This window comes from Kryptolebias marmoratus, linkage group LG7 (genome assembly GCF_001649575.2).
Source record: "Kryptolebias marmoratus isolate JLee-2015 linkage group LG7, ASM164957v2, whole genome shotgun sequence".
Lineage (NCBI taxonomy): Eukaryota > Metazoa > Chordata > Actinopteri > Cyprinodontiformes > Rivulidae > Kryptolebias > Kryptolebias marmoratus.
Window position 1 is genome coordinate 2,313,024 of NC_051436.1, and position 18,382 is coordinate 2,331,405.

At 37.1% G+C, this 18,382-nt stretch overlaps 2 protein-coding genes across 2 annotated transcripts; both read right to left on the bottom strand.

Moving 5' to 3' along the window:
• Positions 1-5,084: 5,084 nt before the first annotated feature.
• Positions 5,085-12,065, bottom strand: LOC108251610 (pancreatic secretory granule membrane major glycoprotein GP2). Its single transcript, XM_017441960.2, has 14 exons — positions 11,975-12,065; positions 11,813-11,884; positions 10,552-10,793; positions 10,234-10,390; positions 10,057-10,141; positions 9,863-9,925; positions 9,519-9,721; positions 9,306-9,437; positions 9,031-9,218; positions 8,762-8,910; positions 8,411-8,656; positions 8,118-8,280; positions 6,792-6,887; positions 5,085-5,867 (listed from the first exon to the last, which is right to left on the bottom strand). The coding sequence occupies exons 2-13, from the start codon at positions 11,856-11,858 to the stop codon at positions 6,792-6,794; spliced, it is 1,770 nt and encodes a 589-aa protein (XP_017297449.1). The 5' UTR covers positions 11,859-11,884; positions 11,975-12,065; the 3' UTR covers positions 5,085-5,867.
• A 3,528-nt stretch (positions 12,066-15,593) lies between these two features.
• On the bottom strand, positions 15,594-18,370 carry LOC108251612 (pancreatic secretory granule membrane major glycoprotein GP2-like). The gene is made up of 6 exons (XM_017441962.1): positions 18,191-18,370; positions 17,142-17,293; positions 16,801-17,040; positions 16,535-16,697; positions 16,310-16,405; positions 15,594-16,099 (listed from the first exon to the last, which is right to left on the bottom strand). Exons 1-5 carry the CDS (start codon positions 18,239-18,241, stop codon positions 16,310-16,312), a joined length of 702 nt encoding a protein of 233 aa, XP_017297451.1. The 5' UTR covers positions 18,242-18,370; the 3' UTR covers positions 15,594-16,099.
• Positions 18,371-18,382: the final 12 nt, after the last annotated feature.

Genomic DNA, 18,382 nt, shown 5'->3' on the forward strand with positions numbered 1-18,382 from the left:
TTTTTTAATTCCTTTTCACGCACTGGTGCCATCTACGGGTGTCCAAATCTTATCCAAAGGCTCTTTGAAATTAAAGTTTGTCTGATGAAGCAGCTCTAGTTATTGTTTTGGTTAATCAGGTACATTTTTATTCAACGAACTGTTGAATTTACTAAAATCACAGCAACAAACTTTGTATAAGTTAATGAGCCAAAGGCCCGAGAATGGTGGGGAACATTTTTCTGCTCGTAAACACCTTAAAGTAAATTCTGCAAACCCCAATAATTAATATTTTTAATTCATCTGTCGGTTTGATTGCTTGTGACTCAACACGATACGCCTCAGGCAGCTGCTGCACACATACACAGTATGTTCATACTATCCAACAAGCCCCCCCCNAAAAAAAAAAGACAGATGACAACGCCATGTAAGTTAGTTGAACCTATGCGATGTAGTGACTCAAGACAACCAGCAGAGGGTGCTGCAGGCGAATAAACTGAGGGATTCCTGACTCGAGTCTGAGAAGATGAACCTGTTTGATGCATTTTCACTACAGAGAGACAGAAAATCTGATTATTGAGTTTAAGATGGATGGAGTTTTCTTTATTTGCGCGTCAGGTTTGTTTCACAAAAGAGTTAAAAATGTTCTGTATTTTTTTAAAAACATTTCCACCTCTCTTCAGGAGAAGTTTCTGGTGTTAATGGGTTTTAAACAATGATTGTAATGCAGTGCTAGTTTCTAAGATTCATGCAAACCTGAGCACAACTTACTTAGCATTTTCTGGTGACTACATGTCACTGTTTAAGTTATTTGTTTTGCATTAACAATATTTGGTTATTTCAGTTGCAAGGTTATGTAAATGTTTATTTATATAAAATAAAATGACTATTTTATTAGAAGTTAAATTCTTCTGGTCTGCCTGCAGGTGAACAACTCCCAAGTGCCGATGACCCAAATAACAGCTGAGTCAGTGACTCATTTGACTGTGGAATTGTTCTAACGACATCTTTAAAAGCTTAATTTCAGATTCCACAGTCAGAAGTGAAAAGACTTTTCAGATGAGAGGAGAGACATCTTCAGTCCAGTTGTCTTCTGTTCAGTTCTTGCCTGAATGAGAGAGACTCTTCTTCCTGCAGCAGTAATCGCCTCAGTCTAAAAGATGATCCACCATCCAAACCGAAAAACAGAAGATCTTTGTGGAGTATTTTAAAGACCTGCAAGTTTCTTTGAGCTTAGGTTTTGCATCAATTTCTTGTTTTTACTCTGAATCTTTTTGTAACCTTATTTTATTTTTATTTCTTCTGTGTTGTTAGGTTTTGTTGTCAGCTGCCACTCATCTGTTTCTCATTTGCTTGTTCTTGCCTCAGTGCAGACGTAGCTCCAGTTTCACCTGCGTGCAGACAGATCTTTGTTGTTCTGCAGTCAGCAGTTTGTTTGTCCTCCTGATCGTCCACAGCCCGGATCTGTGTTCAGTTCCAGTCCAGCTGAGCTTTCACTGATCTGCTTCTTGCAGCACTTTGGTTTTCATCAACCTGCCTCTTGCCTCTGATGTTCTGCATTTAGGTTTTTTTCTCTCCAGACATCCACCACTGTTTCCCAACTGTTCTCTTTTTGTGTAACAAGTTAATAATTCATACAAAAACTGCTCAGACTTTAGAAAGTTTCACTTCTGTTCACTGGTATTCTTGTAGAGCTTCACACCTTGATGTGATGCTGTTGGAAAGGTCTAAATTACAGTTTTGTTCCTTGCATGTAAGATTTTTTTATGCTTAAAGCAGTTTTCAGGAAGGCATGCATTCTGGGTTGGTTTATCCAAGGACTTTGAACTAAACATGTTTGAATGAAAAGTTCTGTCTGAGTGTGTGTTGGGACAAGCTATAGAAACAAATGCCCCATGATGATGAAGCTACGTCAGATTAAGGTAGAAATTCAGATGCAATTAGGTTGAAATATGGTTTTCACACTGAAACTGTCATGATTTCTAGTATTTTTGAGTTTATTCTTAGTTTTGGTTCTGGGTTCTTGTTCTGTTGAAGTTTATTTTGTTCTTTGTATTTCTGTCAGTATTCACCTCACCTCGGTCTGCACCTGGTTAATTGTCACGCCCATCTCCACCTGCTGTAATCACTCACCTGTGCCCACTTCCCATAATTACCCTGTGTTTTAAAACCCGGTCATGTCCTCCACTCACTCGCTGGTTCATTGTTCATTGCTGGTTCTTGTTACTTGTTGCCCTTTGTGTCCCATTCCCACTACTCCTTGCCTTTTGTTGCATTTTGTATTAGTTTGCTGCCACGTCTAGTTTTGTTAGTTTCAATAAATTTTCGTTCTTTATTATTATGAGTCTGCGCTCTGGGTTCCTCCTGCTTTCCTCCGATCTTGACAGAAACATGTTTTTCAGATATCTCAGAAAGGATTTTCTGTCTGTTTGATTTACTGTCTTCACGCTGCCATGAGCATTAATTTATTTTAGGACGTTGTGGTTTGCTGCTTATTGGAAATGTTCAGCTGAACCTGTCGGCTCGCTTTGAACCAAAGACAGCCGTTCAAGTTTGTTTAAAAAAACTGCGTTGTCATTATTACTTGAAACAAAAACCTGCCTGAGCTGTGACTAAATGATTCAGGTTTAATATGCAAATCAGGAGAAAAGTGTTCTGGTATGCACATTAACACACTGAGGGAAGTGCTGCATGTTTGTGGTTGACTGAATGTAACACCACTGTGAAATAAACTTTAAACAGTTTATAAAGTTGTAAAATGTTTATGTTTACTTATAAGCAGATGGGAAGATAATAAACATCATATAATATGATTTTTCTGTGCTTGTGTCTGATTTAGATGCTTTTTACTCGGCATGAAAACACTCCGACAGTCAACATTTCTTCTTCCTAAACATATAATCAGTTATACCAGACCTCTTACGGGACAATAACCTGTTACATCCCCACCCAGCACCTCTGAGGTAACGTGAGACCAGATCCTGAATATAACAGCTCCACAGTGGACCAAACACCAGCATTTGCATTTTCTTAAAAATGTGTAAATCTTTTCTGTATTTATTTTTTTAATCATTGATATTCAGGTTTTAGACTGGCATCACAATGTCCCACATTAGTGACAATGTTTTCAGGAAAAAGAAAGTCTGATTCTACTTCTCTCCCTTTTAAGGAATTGAAATATTCCTGATATTATATCAGTAGTGAAATAATAATAATAGAAACATAAACTTCAGTGATACGTCTTTATTTGTCACATTATGTCTGCTCTTCAGCTCAGACAAACCTGGTGTTTCTTGTACCTCATAAACTCTCAAATTGTCTAAAAACATTCTCTGACTGTCTCAGAGCGGACATATTTTAATTCTTTAAATCCTTTGATATCTAGGATTTTCTACTTAACATTTTCTGTCTTTAAACTACATTTATAAATTTATTTTATTTATTTATTTCTGACGCAACGCTAACACTGATACATAGAGTTTCATTTTTCTTTTCTTAGAATATATGTAGCTTTGGTTCATTATTTATTGCAGCTGTTGTGTCTGCAGCCGCTGGTGATTGTTTAGAGACTGATAAGTTATCTCTCAAATTACTGTGAGACTAAATGACATTCCAAACATATTTATCATCAGTTTCTTGTATATGATAGTTTATTTTTTTACTCATGTATTGTCAGAGTTATTGTCTTCAAACAGGCCTGTACTTGTCCGTCTTTGTTATTCTTCTTTGTCTTCATTGTGTTCTCTTTGCATTCACTATGTCCAGGTGAAACACAGATTAAGATGAATTATCAATAAAGAATTTAAATTTGAGCCACATGAAGTAATGCATATAGTTACTTTTGACATGTCGTTGCTTTTATAACAAGGTGATTGTGGTTTAGATGTAATCCAAATAATTTCAGTCCTTAAATGCAAATGAGCTTGCATCATGTCGTGGATGAGTAAGCATGTTGTTTATGCAAGAAGCTGCTGCCGGGAGCGATTCCTCTAAAGGTTTAAATGAAATGTAACCAACAAGATGTCAGATGATTTCTTTCATTTTCATTGAGCCATGATGTGTTTATGGTTAATTAGTTGTATCAGTATGTGTTTAACATCATCATCATCATTTTAAATTCGTAGCTGTTAAAGTTAAGATGTGCTTCTTACGAGCAAATTATAAAACATTAACTTTTTTATGTTGTGTTCTGTTAGTGTTGCATTCAAGGACAAATATAAAATTGGAATTTCCATCATTTGACTTAGAAGGAAGTAAAGAATGACAAAAATAAGTAAAAATCTGCATGTAAAAGACTAAATAAAGTGTGTACAACATTCACTCATCTAAAAATCTGCAGATTCAAGCTACAGGAAAAAACTAAAGCAGATGTATTTTTTACACTTTCACATTAAATTAAATGCTGCATTAAATAACATATTTATCCAGAATGAAACAGGTAGTTTTAAAAAATCTTCTAGCACAAAAGTCTTGTTTGTTCTTGTCTGTTTGCCTGACACTAAAAAAGGAAATCTGCTTAGCAACTTAAATAAGTAAATTTATACAGTGTACTTTTCTTTAGTAGGAAAGATGGTAAAAATATCTCCGCAGGTTATAAAGGTTTCAGATTTCTGCTGTAAGAAATCTCATTTAGGAGCAGTTTGAATCACAGAATTATTTTATCTCAAACTGAATGTTATGGTTTATTCTGACCAGTCAAAACAAACTAGTTTTGTTGCAATAATTTCAGTTAGTAAAGCAACTAAATTCTGCTAATTAAATCCAACTTTACTACTTTGCCTAAAACATACAATTCCTTTTCTTGAAAAAAGACTGACCCAAGCTGCTTTCTGTTTGTGCACATCCACATTACTCCTAAAACCAGAGGGTTACTAATTTAATCAACTTTAAACGACTCACAAGTCGTTTAAATCCATTGCAATTTATACACTTTTTTCAAATATTTTCTTTTTACTTTTTACCTTGAAACAACCTTTAGTGGAACCAGTTAACGTAATAAAGTGAAGTAAATCTCAACCGGTGGTTAAATGGACCCAAAGTTATAAAAGCTTCTCTTCCTCTCTTTAGTTACGAGGCCTTCAGGGTTAAAGAAAGTAAAACTCGTCTTTATTCCATCTCCTTTATTTTCTTTCTTTTTTTTGTCTTTTGGATGCTAAACAATGAGAAATACAGTGCAGAAAAGTGGCATGTTTCTGTGTAACGAACACAGCTGGAAAAAAAAAGAGACAACAGAAAAATTATCGAAGGTTAAGCAAGTTAAGGGAACACTGCGGTCTCTTTTTAGATGCAGGAGGAAATATCTTCTCATCACCTTTTCATGCTTTAAACAGCTACTGTTTAGTGTCCTTACTGGGATTTTTGTGCTTTTAATCCTGGTCAGTAAGGTGAATTATTATAAATGACAGTAATTTGATGATAAACCCTCTTAATCACGCAAGTTTTTTCTTTAAACTCTGCAGGTACTGGCCCGGAATTACAGATTACTCACTTTATTGCTTTTCTAAACTAATTTAGGTGTTGATTGTTGTTTTTAAGATATCATTTCATCACTTTAAAAAGTTCTTTTTTTAATTCGTCAATCAAAAATGTTGCAGACCAAAAATAAAGTACATTAAAGATTATTTAAAACCCAGCTCCAAAACTAAATGCTTAAAAAGATTATCATACTCCACTTTAAAAAGTAAAATTTGATCCATAACCCCTGAATTGTAAAAGACTGATTTAAAAATTAATTAATGTTAATTCATTTCTTCTGATAAATTTGATTAAAATGAAAATCAAACCCACAAAATCCCTCAGAAATCAACTTTAGAATCTGCTGTTCATCCTTTTACACGTCCAGTTTCTGGTCAGGACCCACATCCGGTCCAAATCACCATGGAAACCACCTGAGAAGACAACGATAAACTGGGACTTATGTCTTTTATACAAAAACTTCTGTCCTCGTTGTCTCATCTCTTTAGCTTTTGGTTTTATTTGATCGTTGACTGTCAGGCTGCTGATTATTCATTGTAGTCACACATACATCATATTAAACTACATTTAAGTACATTTTATGGTGAATGAATTTCCTTTAAAGGATCATGAAATTCTGGTTCCAAAAATACTTTCATCATCTGTGTACAGTGGTGGACAATAACAGAGTACATTTACTTGATTACTGTACTTAAGTATATTTTTTGAGTATCTTTATTTTACTTGAGTAATTCTTTTGGGGGGAACTTATAACTTTCACTACATTTCAAAATCAAATATTGTACTTTTGACTCCACGACATTTCTAGGAAGCTGGTCGTTACTTTGTGGTAATAGCTTCAACATTAAACCTCTGTTCCATAGTGAAAGTCTGAGGAGAATCAAGACTCTGTTTTGATGTGTTTTTAGATAACAATTAATAATTAAAATAGCTGTCTTTTGTTTTTGTGGCATTTTTATGCTGAAGTTCTTAACAGGTGGTGCAGAATTTGTAGCAGAGTGGTTCTACACGTCAAAACATATATACTGATATTAGAAATTTTTAATTTGAACTTTTGAATATTTAAGTACTTTTAAATGCATGTACTTTTGAATACTTAAGTATTTTCAAAAGTGAGTACTTCAGTACTTTAACTTGAGTAGATTTTTGCCCGAGCAACTTTTACTCGTAGTTGAGTAAGATTTGACCATGAGCATCAATACTTTTACTCAAGTACAATAGCTGAGTACTTCGTCCACCACTGTCTATGTAGGTTTTTATATCTGTAAGATCTTTTTGAAGTAAATGCAAAAAAAAAAGTCATCAGAAAAGATCAAACGAATCCACAACAGTCTTACCTAATGAATCCAGCCCATGCTGATGAAGAACGGAGTCCTGCGTTCGAAATTTGACCTGGCATATCTGCGTCTTCTGTTTCCTCCATTAGTGCAATCCTTAAAACAAAACTGACTGTTTAGACTGTGGAGAATCCAGATCTTTTTTGAAATTATTCAAAACCCATAAAGAAATTTGTCAAAATATGCAGTTCAATATGTGTGGCATTAACAAAACTTAGCAAAAAGCTGCAAAGGATTTCCCTGGAGACACAAGATGTGATTTTAAACTCACATAGACTTCCGTTGTATCTGAGCTCAGAAGTTTAGCTTCAGCACCAGAAGTAAAGAGTCTTTTTAACTTGTCATATATCATACACTTCATGGAAGAACGTTGATGGATGTTACATTAGTACCCTAAGGTGGCTTGGTCTGATGGGTAGGGTGGTTGGCTTCTAATAAAAGGGTCAGGGGTTTGAGTCCCGGTCCCTAAATTATGGTGACGTGTCCTTGGGCAAGGCACTAAACTCCCCCACCACCAATATGCTTATTAGTGTGTGAGTGAGAATAGAAAATGCTCTATATAGTGAGTAAAAACATGTAATTGTAGACACTATATGAGTGTGTGAATGAGAAAGTCTTTAAAGATCTTTGCAGAACAGAGAGGTTAAAAGTTGTGGTCCACTAGTAATTCAAAATTAATTCAGAAAGGTTCTAATTAGTTTTGGATATTTAATTATTATACATATCAAACTGAAAAGCACTCAGTCTGGTTTAGGTAATAGAACAGAATAAAAAAGAAATCCTTTTTACACCTTGCAGGGAAGTTCAACATTGTTGCAGCCACTCCAAGAATACACAGAACAAAACTCACCATGAAGCAGAAAATAAAAACAAATAAAGCAAGCAGAAAATGTGAAACAATAAAAATATTAAAACCAGACAAACTGCTTAGTTAAATAGAAATGAAGAAGATGCAGAAATTGCACAAGATTTATTTCACATTGTCATATTGCACACCAAAGGGGTTATTAATTCTGAAATGTTGAGGGATGCTTTAAAGCAGAGGTCTCCAATCCTGGTCCTGGAGGGCCACCATCCTGCAGGTTTTCCTCGTTCCTCTGCTCCAACACACCTGATTCAGAGGTTAAATCACCTCTTCATGTTCTGCAGAAGCCTGTTAATCACTCATTGATTCAAATCAGGTGTGTTGGAGCAGAGGAACAAGTAAAACCTGCAGGATGGTGGCCCTGAGGACCAGGGTTGGAGACCCCTGGTTTAAACAGTCTGCCCACTAACTAATAAACAAACAATAAACGATACTGAACAGCCATGTTCCGTGCAGCTTACCGGCACACAGTTCTTCTTTTGTTTGAGACACAGCTGGAGTTGGCAGTGCAGGTAAACTTCACCAGAACTCCCAGAAAACTGGAACACGTGGAAGGAGAAGTAGTTGGAAGTTCCCATTCCATTCTTCTGCACCTGCACCATCTGATCTCTAGGGTTGGCACAGCTGAAAAAAAAGAAACAAACAAGCAATAAAAACTTTTATTGGAAGAAATGCACAGTAACAGCAACAGGATGCACATTTATGAAGGATTTCTAGGAAGAGGCTGTAAGCAGCCACTATAAATTTATCTCACCCGTTGCTGACCAAATCGTATCTTGGAGTGCTGTTGGGTAATTTCTGACTGGTTGCCCAGCATGAGTCGGTCACCACAGAGATCACGTTTGCATCCAGTCCATCGGTTTTCAGCTCCACCCAGATCTTCTGATTGAGCAACACCTGAGTGCTTGAATCCACGGCCTGTGTGCGTCCAGCATCAGTGTAGGCCCTCATGGTCACCGTGTAATTCCCGTCTCCAGATGTGATGTGCTGGACAACAGAGCTGCAGAACAAACACATCAACATGTTTCAGCGTCTGTGATTCACAAACACACTGACGACAAGTTCTTCATCGCAGCAGAAACAAAAGCTACCAGTAGGCACACACCTGTCTTTGATTCTGAAGGCCACAAGTTTTATTTCAGGTTGACTTTGGTAGCAGGAGAACTCAATGTACACTTGGTCATGGTAAGTGATGACATCAGAGCTGTTCTGGGTCATGATGGCGTTCTTGTAGATTGTTTGGCTTCCATTAGTCTGCAGGAACACACATACATAGGTTGGACCTGAAAAAGCTCAGTGTTGCATTTTAGATATGTTGGAGTAGAAGCCCTAAAGTGGATTTTTCTGCTTGTTTGATTACATTTGATAACTCACCGTGATCTCTGCCCCACAGGTGTTGTTGGTGTCGAAGCTGAAAGTCACCATGTGGGTCTCCTGGTCCATCACACCCCTGCAGCTCTGGTTGTTGAGGTGTAGAGCAGTGTGGTCAATGCCCCTTTCCTCCATCAGACAACCAACAAGAGTGAGTGACACAGAGTTCTGCTTGCAGTCTATTGGATTTCCTACAAGTTAAAGCAAACAAACAATTTTAAAACAATTTCAGTGTTTCTTCACTCAACCTTGTTATGTATTTATCCAAAATGTCGTACCCAAAGTGTTGGACTCTTTGTAGTTTTGGGAAAACACAGCTCTGCAGAGGCAGCCATATTCCCCGGTGAATTTATTTCCACAGAACTCGTGATTATTGCAAGTTTTGTTTTGACAAAAGGCCTCAGGTGGAGCTACACAACATAAAAATATATGATTTAAAAAAAAACTGTGGGGGTGTATAAAGAGAACTGCTGAAATAGTCGAGGTCTTACAGCACTTGGTGTCAGCCTCCCAGTCCACCTGTATGGCGCTGCTGTTCAGGCTGCAGGCTCTGGCATAGGCCCATAGGAACTGACACCCGAGACCGTCCACTATAGGATATCTGCACATGGTTTGCATGCAGGCGTTTATGTAGGGCGTTGGGTCAATGTTGGCGTTGCAGGAGGAGAAGGGTGCAGCTTTCAGAATGTTACAGCTGTTTTACGCATGAAAAGAAAAAAACATGGGAAATAAATGTTTAATCTATGTTCATTTTTTAATTTTCCATTCCTGCTAACATCTTTTTCCAGTTTAGCATAACACAATCAGATGTTTTATGCAATATGGATGAATTTACCTTTCAGTCACGGTGGTGCAGTTGATTGAACTGTCAGGATTATCTGTGTACTGAGTATCACAACTAGAGGACGACAAACAACAAAAGTTAAGGACTGTTTTACTTCCCTGGCTTGTTCATAAAACACAACTAGTATAAAACTATAATATAGTAGTAGCAGAGCAGTAATAGGTGGAGAACTGGACCTCTTCTACCTGGAGGAGCTGAACTGAGGGACCCTTGCATTTGAAACAGTGCTGGAGTCAACACACAGGCCAGTCAGAGATAAATCAACAGGAGCTGAAAAAGTAAAAAAACAACAACTATTTTTAAACAGCTGCTAACTATAAACCAGGATATAATTTAAATTTGACACTATATAGTCGTCTTACCTTCTGTGTGGATCTGTGCTCTGTAGCCATCAAAGAACACAGAAAAGGTTTGTTCGGTGATTGTAAACTGTGCAGTGACTCCAGTTTGATCCTTGAAGAGCTTAACGCCATGAAACTCTTGGGCTGAACTATTTAAGGTCAGCACTGTATTGTTCATCTGAATTAGACAGGAGAAAAAAGTTGGAGGAAACACTGAGTGAAAAGTCTAAAACACAAAAGTTACTAATGTCTCAAATACAGAATAGTTAGACATGGGGCATTGGGTGTTTTAGATCAAACTCTACCAAAATGTTTTACCTGAAGTTGTAATTGACTTACCAGAACTCTGCCTCCTTGCTCCAGGTGAAAAGCAACACCTGAATCAGCCATTAGCAGGGTTACGCTGTCCAAAAAGCTCACGTCTCTACGACGGCGTTCCTGGAAGTTGGCCAGCACCTCAAACCCATTTGATGAATTCTTCATCACAGAGTACACACAACGATCCGTCACATTATTGAGCTGACTTTTAAAATCAATGACAGTGGGGCCGATCACAGTGCAGGTGTCCGCTCTAGCAGCACCTGCAGACGTGGACACATATGAGAGGTCTAAGCTACAGTCTGTCAGCTGGTTGGAAAAAACAGGAAAGCTGGGAAAGTCCAACACACAGCAATTTCATCATCATAATTTAGAAGTTAATTCAGGCAAAGATGTCTGAATAAAATGTTACATTGGGCCTTTGTTATGTTCCACCTGCTCAGATCCAATGAGGATGATGAACGGCCTTCTGAATATAATTCATTCAAAGTGTCATGGCAAATGCTTGTGCAGTCAAGGATCTCTCCTCTCAGTCTTCTGCTGCAGGGTTTGGAAGCTACAACCTGTCCACTCCTTGATGTAATCTATTCAGTTATTCCTCTGTCTGCCTCTGTTTGGATTTCCATTTACTGTTCCCTGAAAATTGGTCTTTGACAACGAGGGATGTCTTATTATGTGACCATACCAGGGCAGTTTACAGTGTTTGACTATTGAGAGTAGTGGTTCTTGTTCTCCAGGTTGGGTGTGTAGCTATCTGTTTCACATATTTAACTGCCTTGTGTTTTCTGTAAGACATATGTAACATCATCCTGTAACACTTATTTTCAAAGAACTGTATCTTCCGAAGATACACAGGAAGAAGCTACATAATGCAATGTTAAGGTATTTTCTGTTACACTGACTTGTATTCCATGGTAGAATGAAATATTGTATATTTTATGTTAATAAATTAATCTTATAGCTTCAATTAAAAAGAAAAAACACATCTTTTAAACTCAAAACAGGTGACAAACTCATACACCATGTTTTATTGTGTTAAATAGTTGATTTCTCCTCTAATTATGTCGACAGTTAAGGCAGTTCAGTTTTTCTGGCTGCTTCTTCCAGAACAACAACGTTTTCATGACTCACGCCTGTTCCTGACTAAAATGGTTGTAAACGTTGACTGATGTAAACATTTTTAATTTGGGATTATTGCTGTTAAACTGGTCTTGGAACCTGTAATAGTACTTTTTACTTGAATAAACTATGAAGACAATTGATTCATCTGCGTGTGGGTTACCTGTCAGTGCCATGAGGATGCACAGGTAGAGCAGAGGCCGGAGCATGTTGGAGGCTTCCCGAACAGCAAGAGCTGGAAGACACATAGTTTAATTTTAAATAAAACCCCCCTCACAATTAGACATTTTGAAAACTGAAATGAAGTAAATGGTTCATGCATTACCGTCTGCAGCTGGAATGAAGGATGACGGATGATTCTGCTTGATGATCCTTGTTAGATTGGACAGGTGTCGTCTCTGTGTGGAAACCTCTGAGCTGCCTCTTCATCACTGTCTGCCTCTTTTTATGTCCATCCTCGCTCTGGTCCACACCCAGAAAAAGGGGCGAGGCGGATGTGAAATGAGAACTTTTCTTGTCCTGTGAAAAACGAGTCTGCAGCATCTCGTTACACATCTGGAATGATCAAAGATGTTTACATTTATTGTGTGTTAATAAGGTGAGAAAAAAAATAAAACATAACTTAGGTTAAATTGTTTTCATAGTTAAGAGGTAACATTCTTTTAAATAAAAATGGTAACCATTGAAATCTAGTCTCAGGCTGCACCTCACTGTTTAAAACTCATATGAACAGAGTTTAAAATCTTTGAAAAGTATCATTTTATTTTGAACAAGAAGTGAGAAATTGATTTTTTTCCAGAAGATTCGAAAACCATAAATGTTTTGTATTTTGTGTGTGTGTGTGCTGTTTGGTGGGAGGAAAAGCTTTCGTGTGTGTCTCTTGGCTGTTCATTTGTTTTTTTTTTGCACAGATAAAATTAAAAATACTCCTGTTTTAGGAGGTAAAACACTTCAATCTCTGTTTTATTATTAGACAGGAGTACTGTTCCGAGGACCATGAGACAACATAGTGCACAAAATGACAACAAAAATAAATATTAAACAATATATAGCCCAGCTTTGTTTTATACAGAACATAAAATGCAAATTGTAAAATTTGTGTGGATTCAGTGATTGAAGACAAAGTCTGCACCACTAATATTTATGCTCAGGAGCTGCTGCTGATTGTGTTTAGTGTTTCAGTATTTGAACCATTTTTATGTATTTTTCTAGAGCCCACTGCCGTTCTGATGAAGAGAAATAAACGTGAACTGTAGCAGTGTTTTTGTGACTGATCAGTTCAGGTAGGTTGCAGGTGTCCAACCATGTGAATGTCTGAAAGCATGTTTTCCCATCAGAACAATGTTGTCAGGACAGGATGTGCAGTCATTCACTTCAGTCACTGTAAAGATATCCGCTGGTCGAGTTTCTAAGATTATCAAGTGTCAGCTCATTCTTATATCTTGAAATATTGGTCAATAGAATTATAAAATTCAAGACTGTAATACTATATGTACTTTGAAAACCTTTGTAATTTGAACTTTTGCTTCTCCGTTGGTTTGAATGCTCATTTATAATAGCAGAAATATCTGAGGACAGCATGTAAAGCAGTGTGGTTGATTTTCTGTTTGGCTGCCGGTGAAGTTATCGCTTCGTGAGTTCATTTTCATAGAAAATATTACAATTGAGCTCAAAAAAGCGTTTGCAGCTTTTGAACCAAACAACTGAGGTTGTGTTGTTAAACACAACACCTTAGTTGATGTAGGTTGTGAATTTTCTCCAGAAGCATTTAGAAACCAGGTGATTCATTAGAGCACAGGTGTGGAAGGTTTTTACCTGTTTAGCAGGTTTTCTTCAACTGTTTTAGAAAAAGACTTTAAAGGACATGACCTGAGTAATAGATTCATTTTACTTAATATTTTATTCATGACAAATCATTGTTACATTTTAATTTTATTGTGGCTTTTTGACTTTCCTCAGCAAAATCTTACAAAACCTGCTCTATTTTGCCCAATTAGGTGTTTTTGTTTGTTTGCACGTTTTAACGGAGTTCTGACATTAATGGCTTTACAATAAATAAAAAACATACTACATATGTCATTATACCTTTTAACCATAAATTTCCTTTTGGCTCACAATCACAAGAATGTTCTTTTTTATTTGTAGCACAAAAAAAAAATATTTGACTTTGACTTTCCACTTAACTTTGATACACAACTCTAGCACTCATGCGTCAGTGTGATACTATTTAGTTGTTACCTTTCAAATGTACTTTAACAATACCATTATCTAAATGAGTAGTTTCTAGAGTTGGGGTTGGGACCCCAAAAGGGGGTCTTAAGATGAGCTACAATAATTAAATTAGAGCTTAAAAAATCTAATTATTTTTAAATTTGATAGCTAAAACCATACTTATCCCTAACTGTTCCATTGAGATAACAACAAATGCTATAAATGGTTAAAGGGTATGATTGATGAGGCTCTCTGGTAAATGGGTTATTTATTGGTGATGAATAAGAGTCACAGGTCTCCGTAACCTTTGATTCACCGCCTGAAAGCTGAGAAGCTTGGAAACACTGATTTAAAGTTAGTTAATCTTCAAAGAAATGTGTTTACGGCAGCTAGTGATTGTGAGAAACTTCCTTGAATCGATCTGCTTCTGACTAACCGAGATGGTATTCTGACATTCAATATGTACATTCCAGGTAATAAATTGTCTTTATTCAGCCTGGGGCTAAAAAACTATACTTCACAACTTTGGTTTCCTGCCTGGCTACATTTTTGTAGAGTTACAGTTTGCATTACAAACCAGTTTATAAAAACTAGATAAAAGATTGAATCAAGTTTTAATAAAGCATTCTAACATTTTGTTTTAGGGTTATTTTTTTACTCCCAGTTTGTTTATTTATTAACTCTAAATGAACTTAGTCAAAGCATTGAAACTCTGGGTTTTGGTTCCAAAAAGGCTGATTTTGTTGATGTTAAAAAAGTCCAAGTTTAACCTTGAAAGAAATGCGTTCACATACAGAATACAAAGGCTCAGTGGAGCTCCGATACATTGATTCAACGGCATCCATCTTTAAATGATAGGTTGATTCATGAGTTTATTTTTTTCATTGGCTTCCTGTACATTTTAGAATTGATTTAAAGTTTTTATTGTTCACTTTTGAAGCTCTTAACGGTCATGTCCCACCTGATTTAGCTGATCTATTAGCTTCCTGTGAGTATTGGAGGGCCTTAAGATCAGCTATTATATCTTTACTGTTTGTCCCTGAGTCTAAATCCAAACTTTGGGTGATCGGGCCTTTTGGGTCGCAACACCCAGACTATGGAACCAACTACCTCAAGACTAATCTCACTGATCTGGCCCTTTTTAAATATGATCTTAAAAACTTTTTATGCAGGCAGGCTGTTTTGGACTATGTAATCATGAAAGTGGATTTTAGATACTTTCTTAATGTTAATTTAAAAGTAAATCAAATGGCCGTAATTGTGAAAAAAGAAAAGTGCTTTGAAGACATAGCAAGTAGTCACCAAGCAGATTTATTTAAAACACCACGATGCATTATTAAAGTTAAAAGTAAAGGACAGGTTGCCAGTCCATTACAGAGCCAACAATGTGACATGAGACAAAAAAACAAACATGCGCACTTCCAGTTAATTTTGAATCTCCACATTAGAGCTGCACAATTTATCACAAATTTATCATCAACATAATATCACTGAATATAGCTAAGTACTGATTGGACTGCTATAAACCATAGATCATTGTATTTCAAGTACCATTGCTAATAATATATTTGGTCAGTCTTGCTGGCCTTGAAGCCCACACCTGGTTTAGAAAATGGTCAAGATAGAGAAAGAGAGGATTGTGGAAAATGTAGGTTTTACAATAATTGGACTAGTGTGGAAGAAACCTAAAGTATTACATCACAACAGGAAAAATACCAGACTGATGCCAGTACTGATGGTTGAAAATGTTCACTTATACAACTGCAGACTGATAAAAGTCTGCAGTTTGACACTTTTATCAATTGTGGACAAGCAGACAAAACAGATTGCATTTTGCCAAAGGATCAGAAGGCAAATTCTTGTGATTTAAATCTAAAGGTTTCTTGATGATCATAAGACGGTTACATGGTTACATATTGAAATAGGATACATTACTAATGATTTGTGATTATAATTAGCTATTCAGGAGTATAACTCAAAAGCAAAAATCAAGTTTTTGTATTTTCAGGTCCCTTCACCAATTTATAAATAGTTTGTCATAAATTACATTTTAGTCCTGTCCTCACATGTCTTGCAGTAAAAAGCATCTAATTCCAGCTGTGTGAGTTAAACACTTCATCACTGCAGCTGGAAAGGAGCTCATCCTTCAATACAGCCAATCTCTGGATCAGGACTCAGGTCAGGGGTCATCATGGAGGTCGGGAGCCGGTAGGTCAGTTCAAGTCACCATGGTAACCATCTGAGAAGATAATAAAAGGAAAATTAATTAATTAACTAACAAAAATTAATTAACAAAAATGTTAACTGTGGGATTTTCTGTAAAAAAATATGATTTTGTTGGATTTTACAATTGCAGCTGTGAAAGTTATTCTTTGTTTGCCTTCAATCCATAAGATCTATTTCTGACACACAGAAAGCAACAAAGTTACTTTGGAGTTTGGAGTCTTACCTATTTGGCCCAGCCCATGCTGATGACAGCTGGAGCTTCACGAGCATATTTGGACCTGGCAAATCTACGCCTTCTTACAGGTGGAATGGTACAATCCTGAAGTCCCAAAATAAAGTGAGGAATGAAGATCAAAATACAAGAAAAAAAATCACAGAACTTACCAATATGATTCCATCTATTTTATATATATTGTACAAATTTAATCTGTAAAGAGCTCAGGCTTACCGGGACACAGTTGTTGTCCTTTTTGAGACACAGACGGAGTTTGCAGTGCAGATGGACATTGTCAGGATGTCTGGTGAACTCAAACATGTTGAAGGAGAAGTAGGTGGAAGTTCCTACTCCATTTTGTTTCACATGGACTGTCCCATCAAGAGGGTTGGCACAGCTGAGAAAAATGGAAAACAGTGTTTAAGTAAAATCAGAACATATGTTCACAAAGGATATCTTAGAAACGGGAGTCATTGACCACATTTAAGAACATCTCTCACCCATCTATGATCAGGTCATGTCTGGGTTTGCTGTCAGCATCCGACACACTGGTTGCCCAGCAGGAGTCGGTCACCACGGCGATCGTCTCTTCATCCAGCCCCTGGGTCTTTAGCACCACCCAGACCTTCTGATTGAGCTTCACTTCAGTTCCTGTAGCTACAATTTTAGTGCATTTTTCATCTGTGTAGGGGATCATGGACACATTGTAAGTCCATTCTCCAGATGTTACGTCCATATAGCTGCAAAGCAAAAAGACAATCACGCATTAGCTCCTATAACATACAAACCAGCAGCCAACAAGCTGTGCATGTTGACAAAAACAAAAGCTACCAGCCAGTACCTGTGGTCTTTGATGCTGAAAGCCACAGTCTTCAGCTCAGGTTGAGGATGGAAGCAGGACAACTCAATGAACACTTGGTCATGGCGAGTGATGAGGTCAGTGACGTTCTGGTTCATGATGGCGTTTGTGTAGTTGATTCTATTTTCATCAAACTGAAAGATAACACATTCAGATGTTGAAAAAGTTTTTAGTTTTTAGCACTTTTTCTGCTCTACTCCTGGTGGAAGGCGGACGTGTTTCCTGAACTACCCCCCACCCCTCTGCCTCTCTGTCCTGCTTTCTTTTTCGGAGCCTGTCTTTGCATATTCTCCAAAACGTTTTTTACAGGAACGCAGATTGAATTGCGATTCAGGGACTCATGAATATTAATATGGGTTACATCTTAGAGAAAGTTGCTTGCTCGATTCAAGAGGAATGGTCCTGGAATTTGGCTCTTTGGATTCGCCATTGAGAAGTATGAGCAAGACTTTCAAGGCAAACGAAAACAAGTCTGACCCAAAACGATTATTGTTTTGTAAATTCTGGCTTCCCTGACACTGGCTTTGGCCAGCTATCTTCAATTTCTCCCTAGATTTTATGTAAACAAGATGCTCTGCCCCCGCCCCATGTTTCAGTTTATGTTAGCTTATTTAGCCTTCCTGCACATTTAGTTTAGTTTAGTTTATCTTAGTTCATATTTTGACTGTCTTAGCCTAATTGTTGTTTAGCTCAGCTTTAACTTAATCATGATTTTATTTAGAGTATGCTATATCTCATTTAGATTATACATGTCTGATCTGTATTTGATTATGATGTTTCTATGATGTTTGCTGTATTTGACTATGTATGTACCTGATTGTTGTTTTTTTGATTCTGTTGTTGTTTCTGTGTTGTAAAGCACTTTGGATCGCCTTGCTGCTGAATATGTTATATAAATAAATTTCACTTCACTTCACTTCACTAAATGTATCTATGAATTCAGCAGTTTTACAGTAAATCAAGACCCAGCTAAATAATGCAAACTACAGAAGTGCAGCACAAGTTTTTTTCTGCTTCTAGTAAGAACCCACCAAGATCTCTGCCCCACAGAGGTTTCTGGTGTTGAAGTTGAAAGTCACCATGTTGTTCTGATCCAGCTCACCCCTGCAGCTCGGGTCATTGAGATGTAAGACTTTGTAGTCGATGCCTCTTTCCTCCAGCAGACAGTTAGCAAGAGTGAGGGAAGCAGAGTTATGCTCGCAGATCGTTGGTTCACCTGCAAT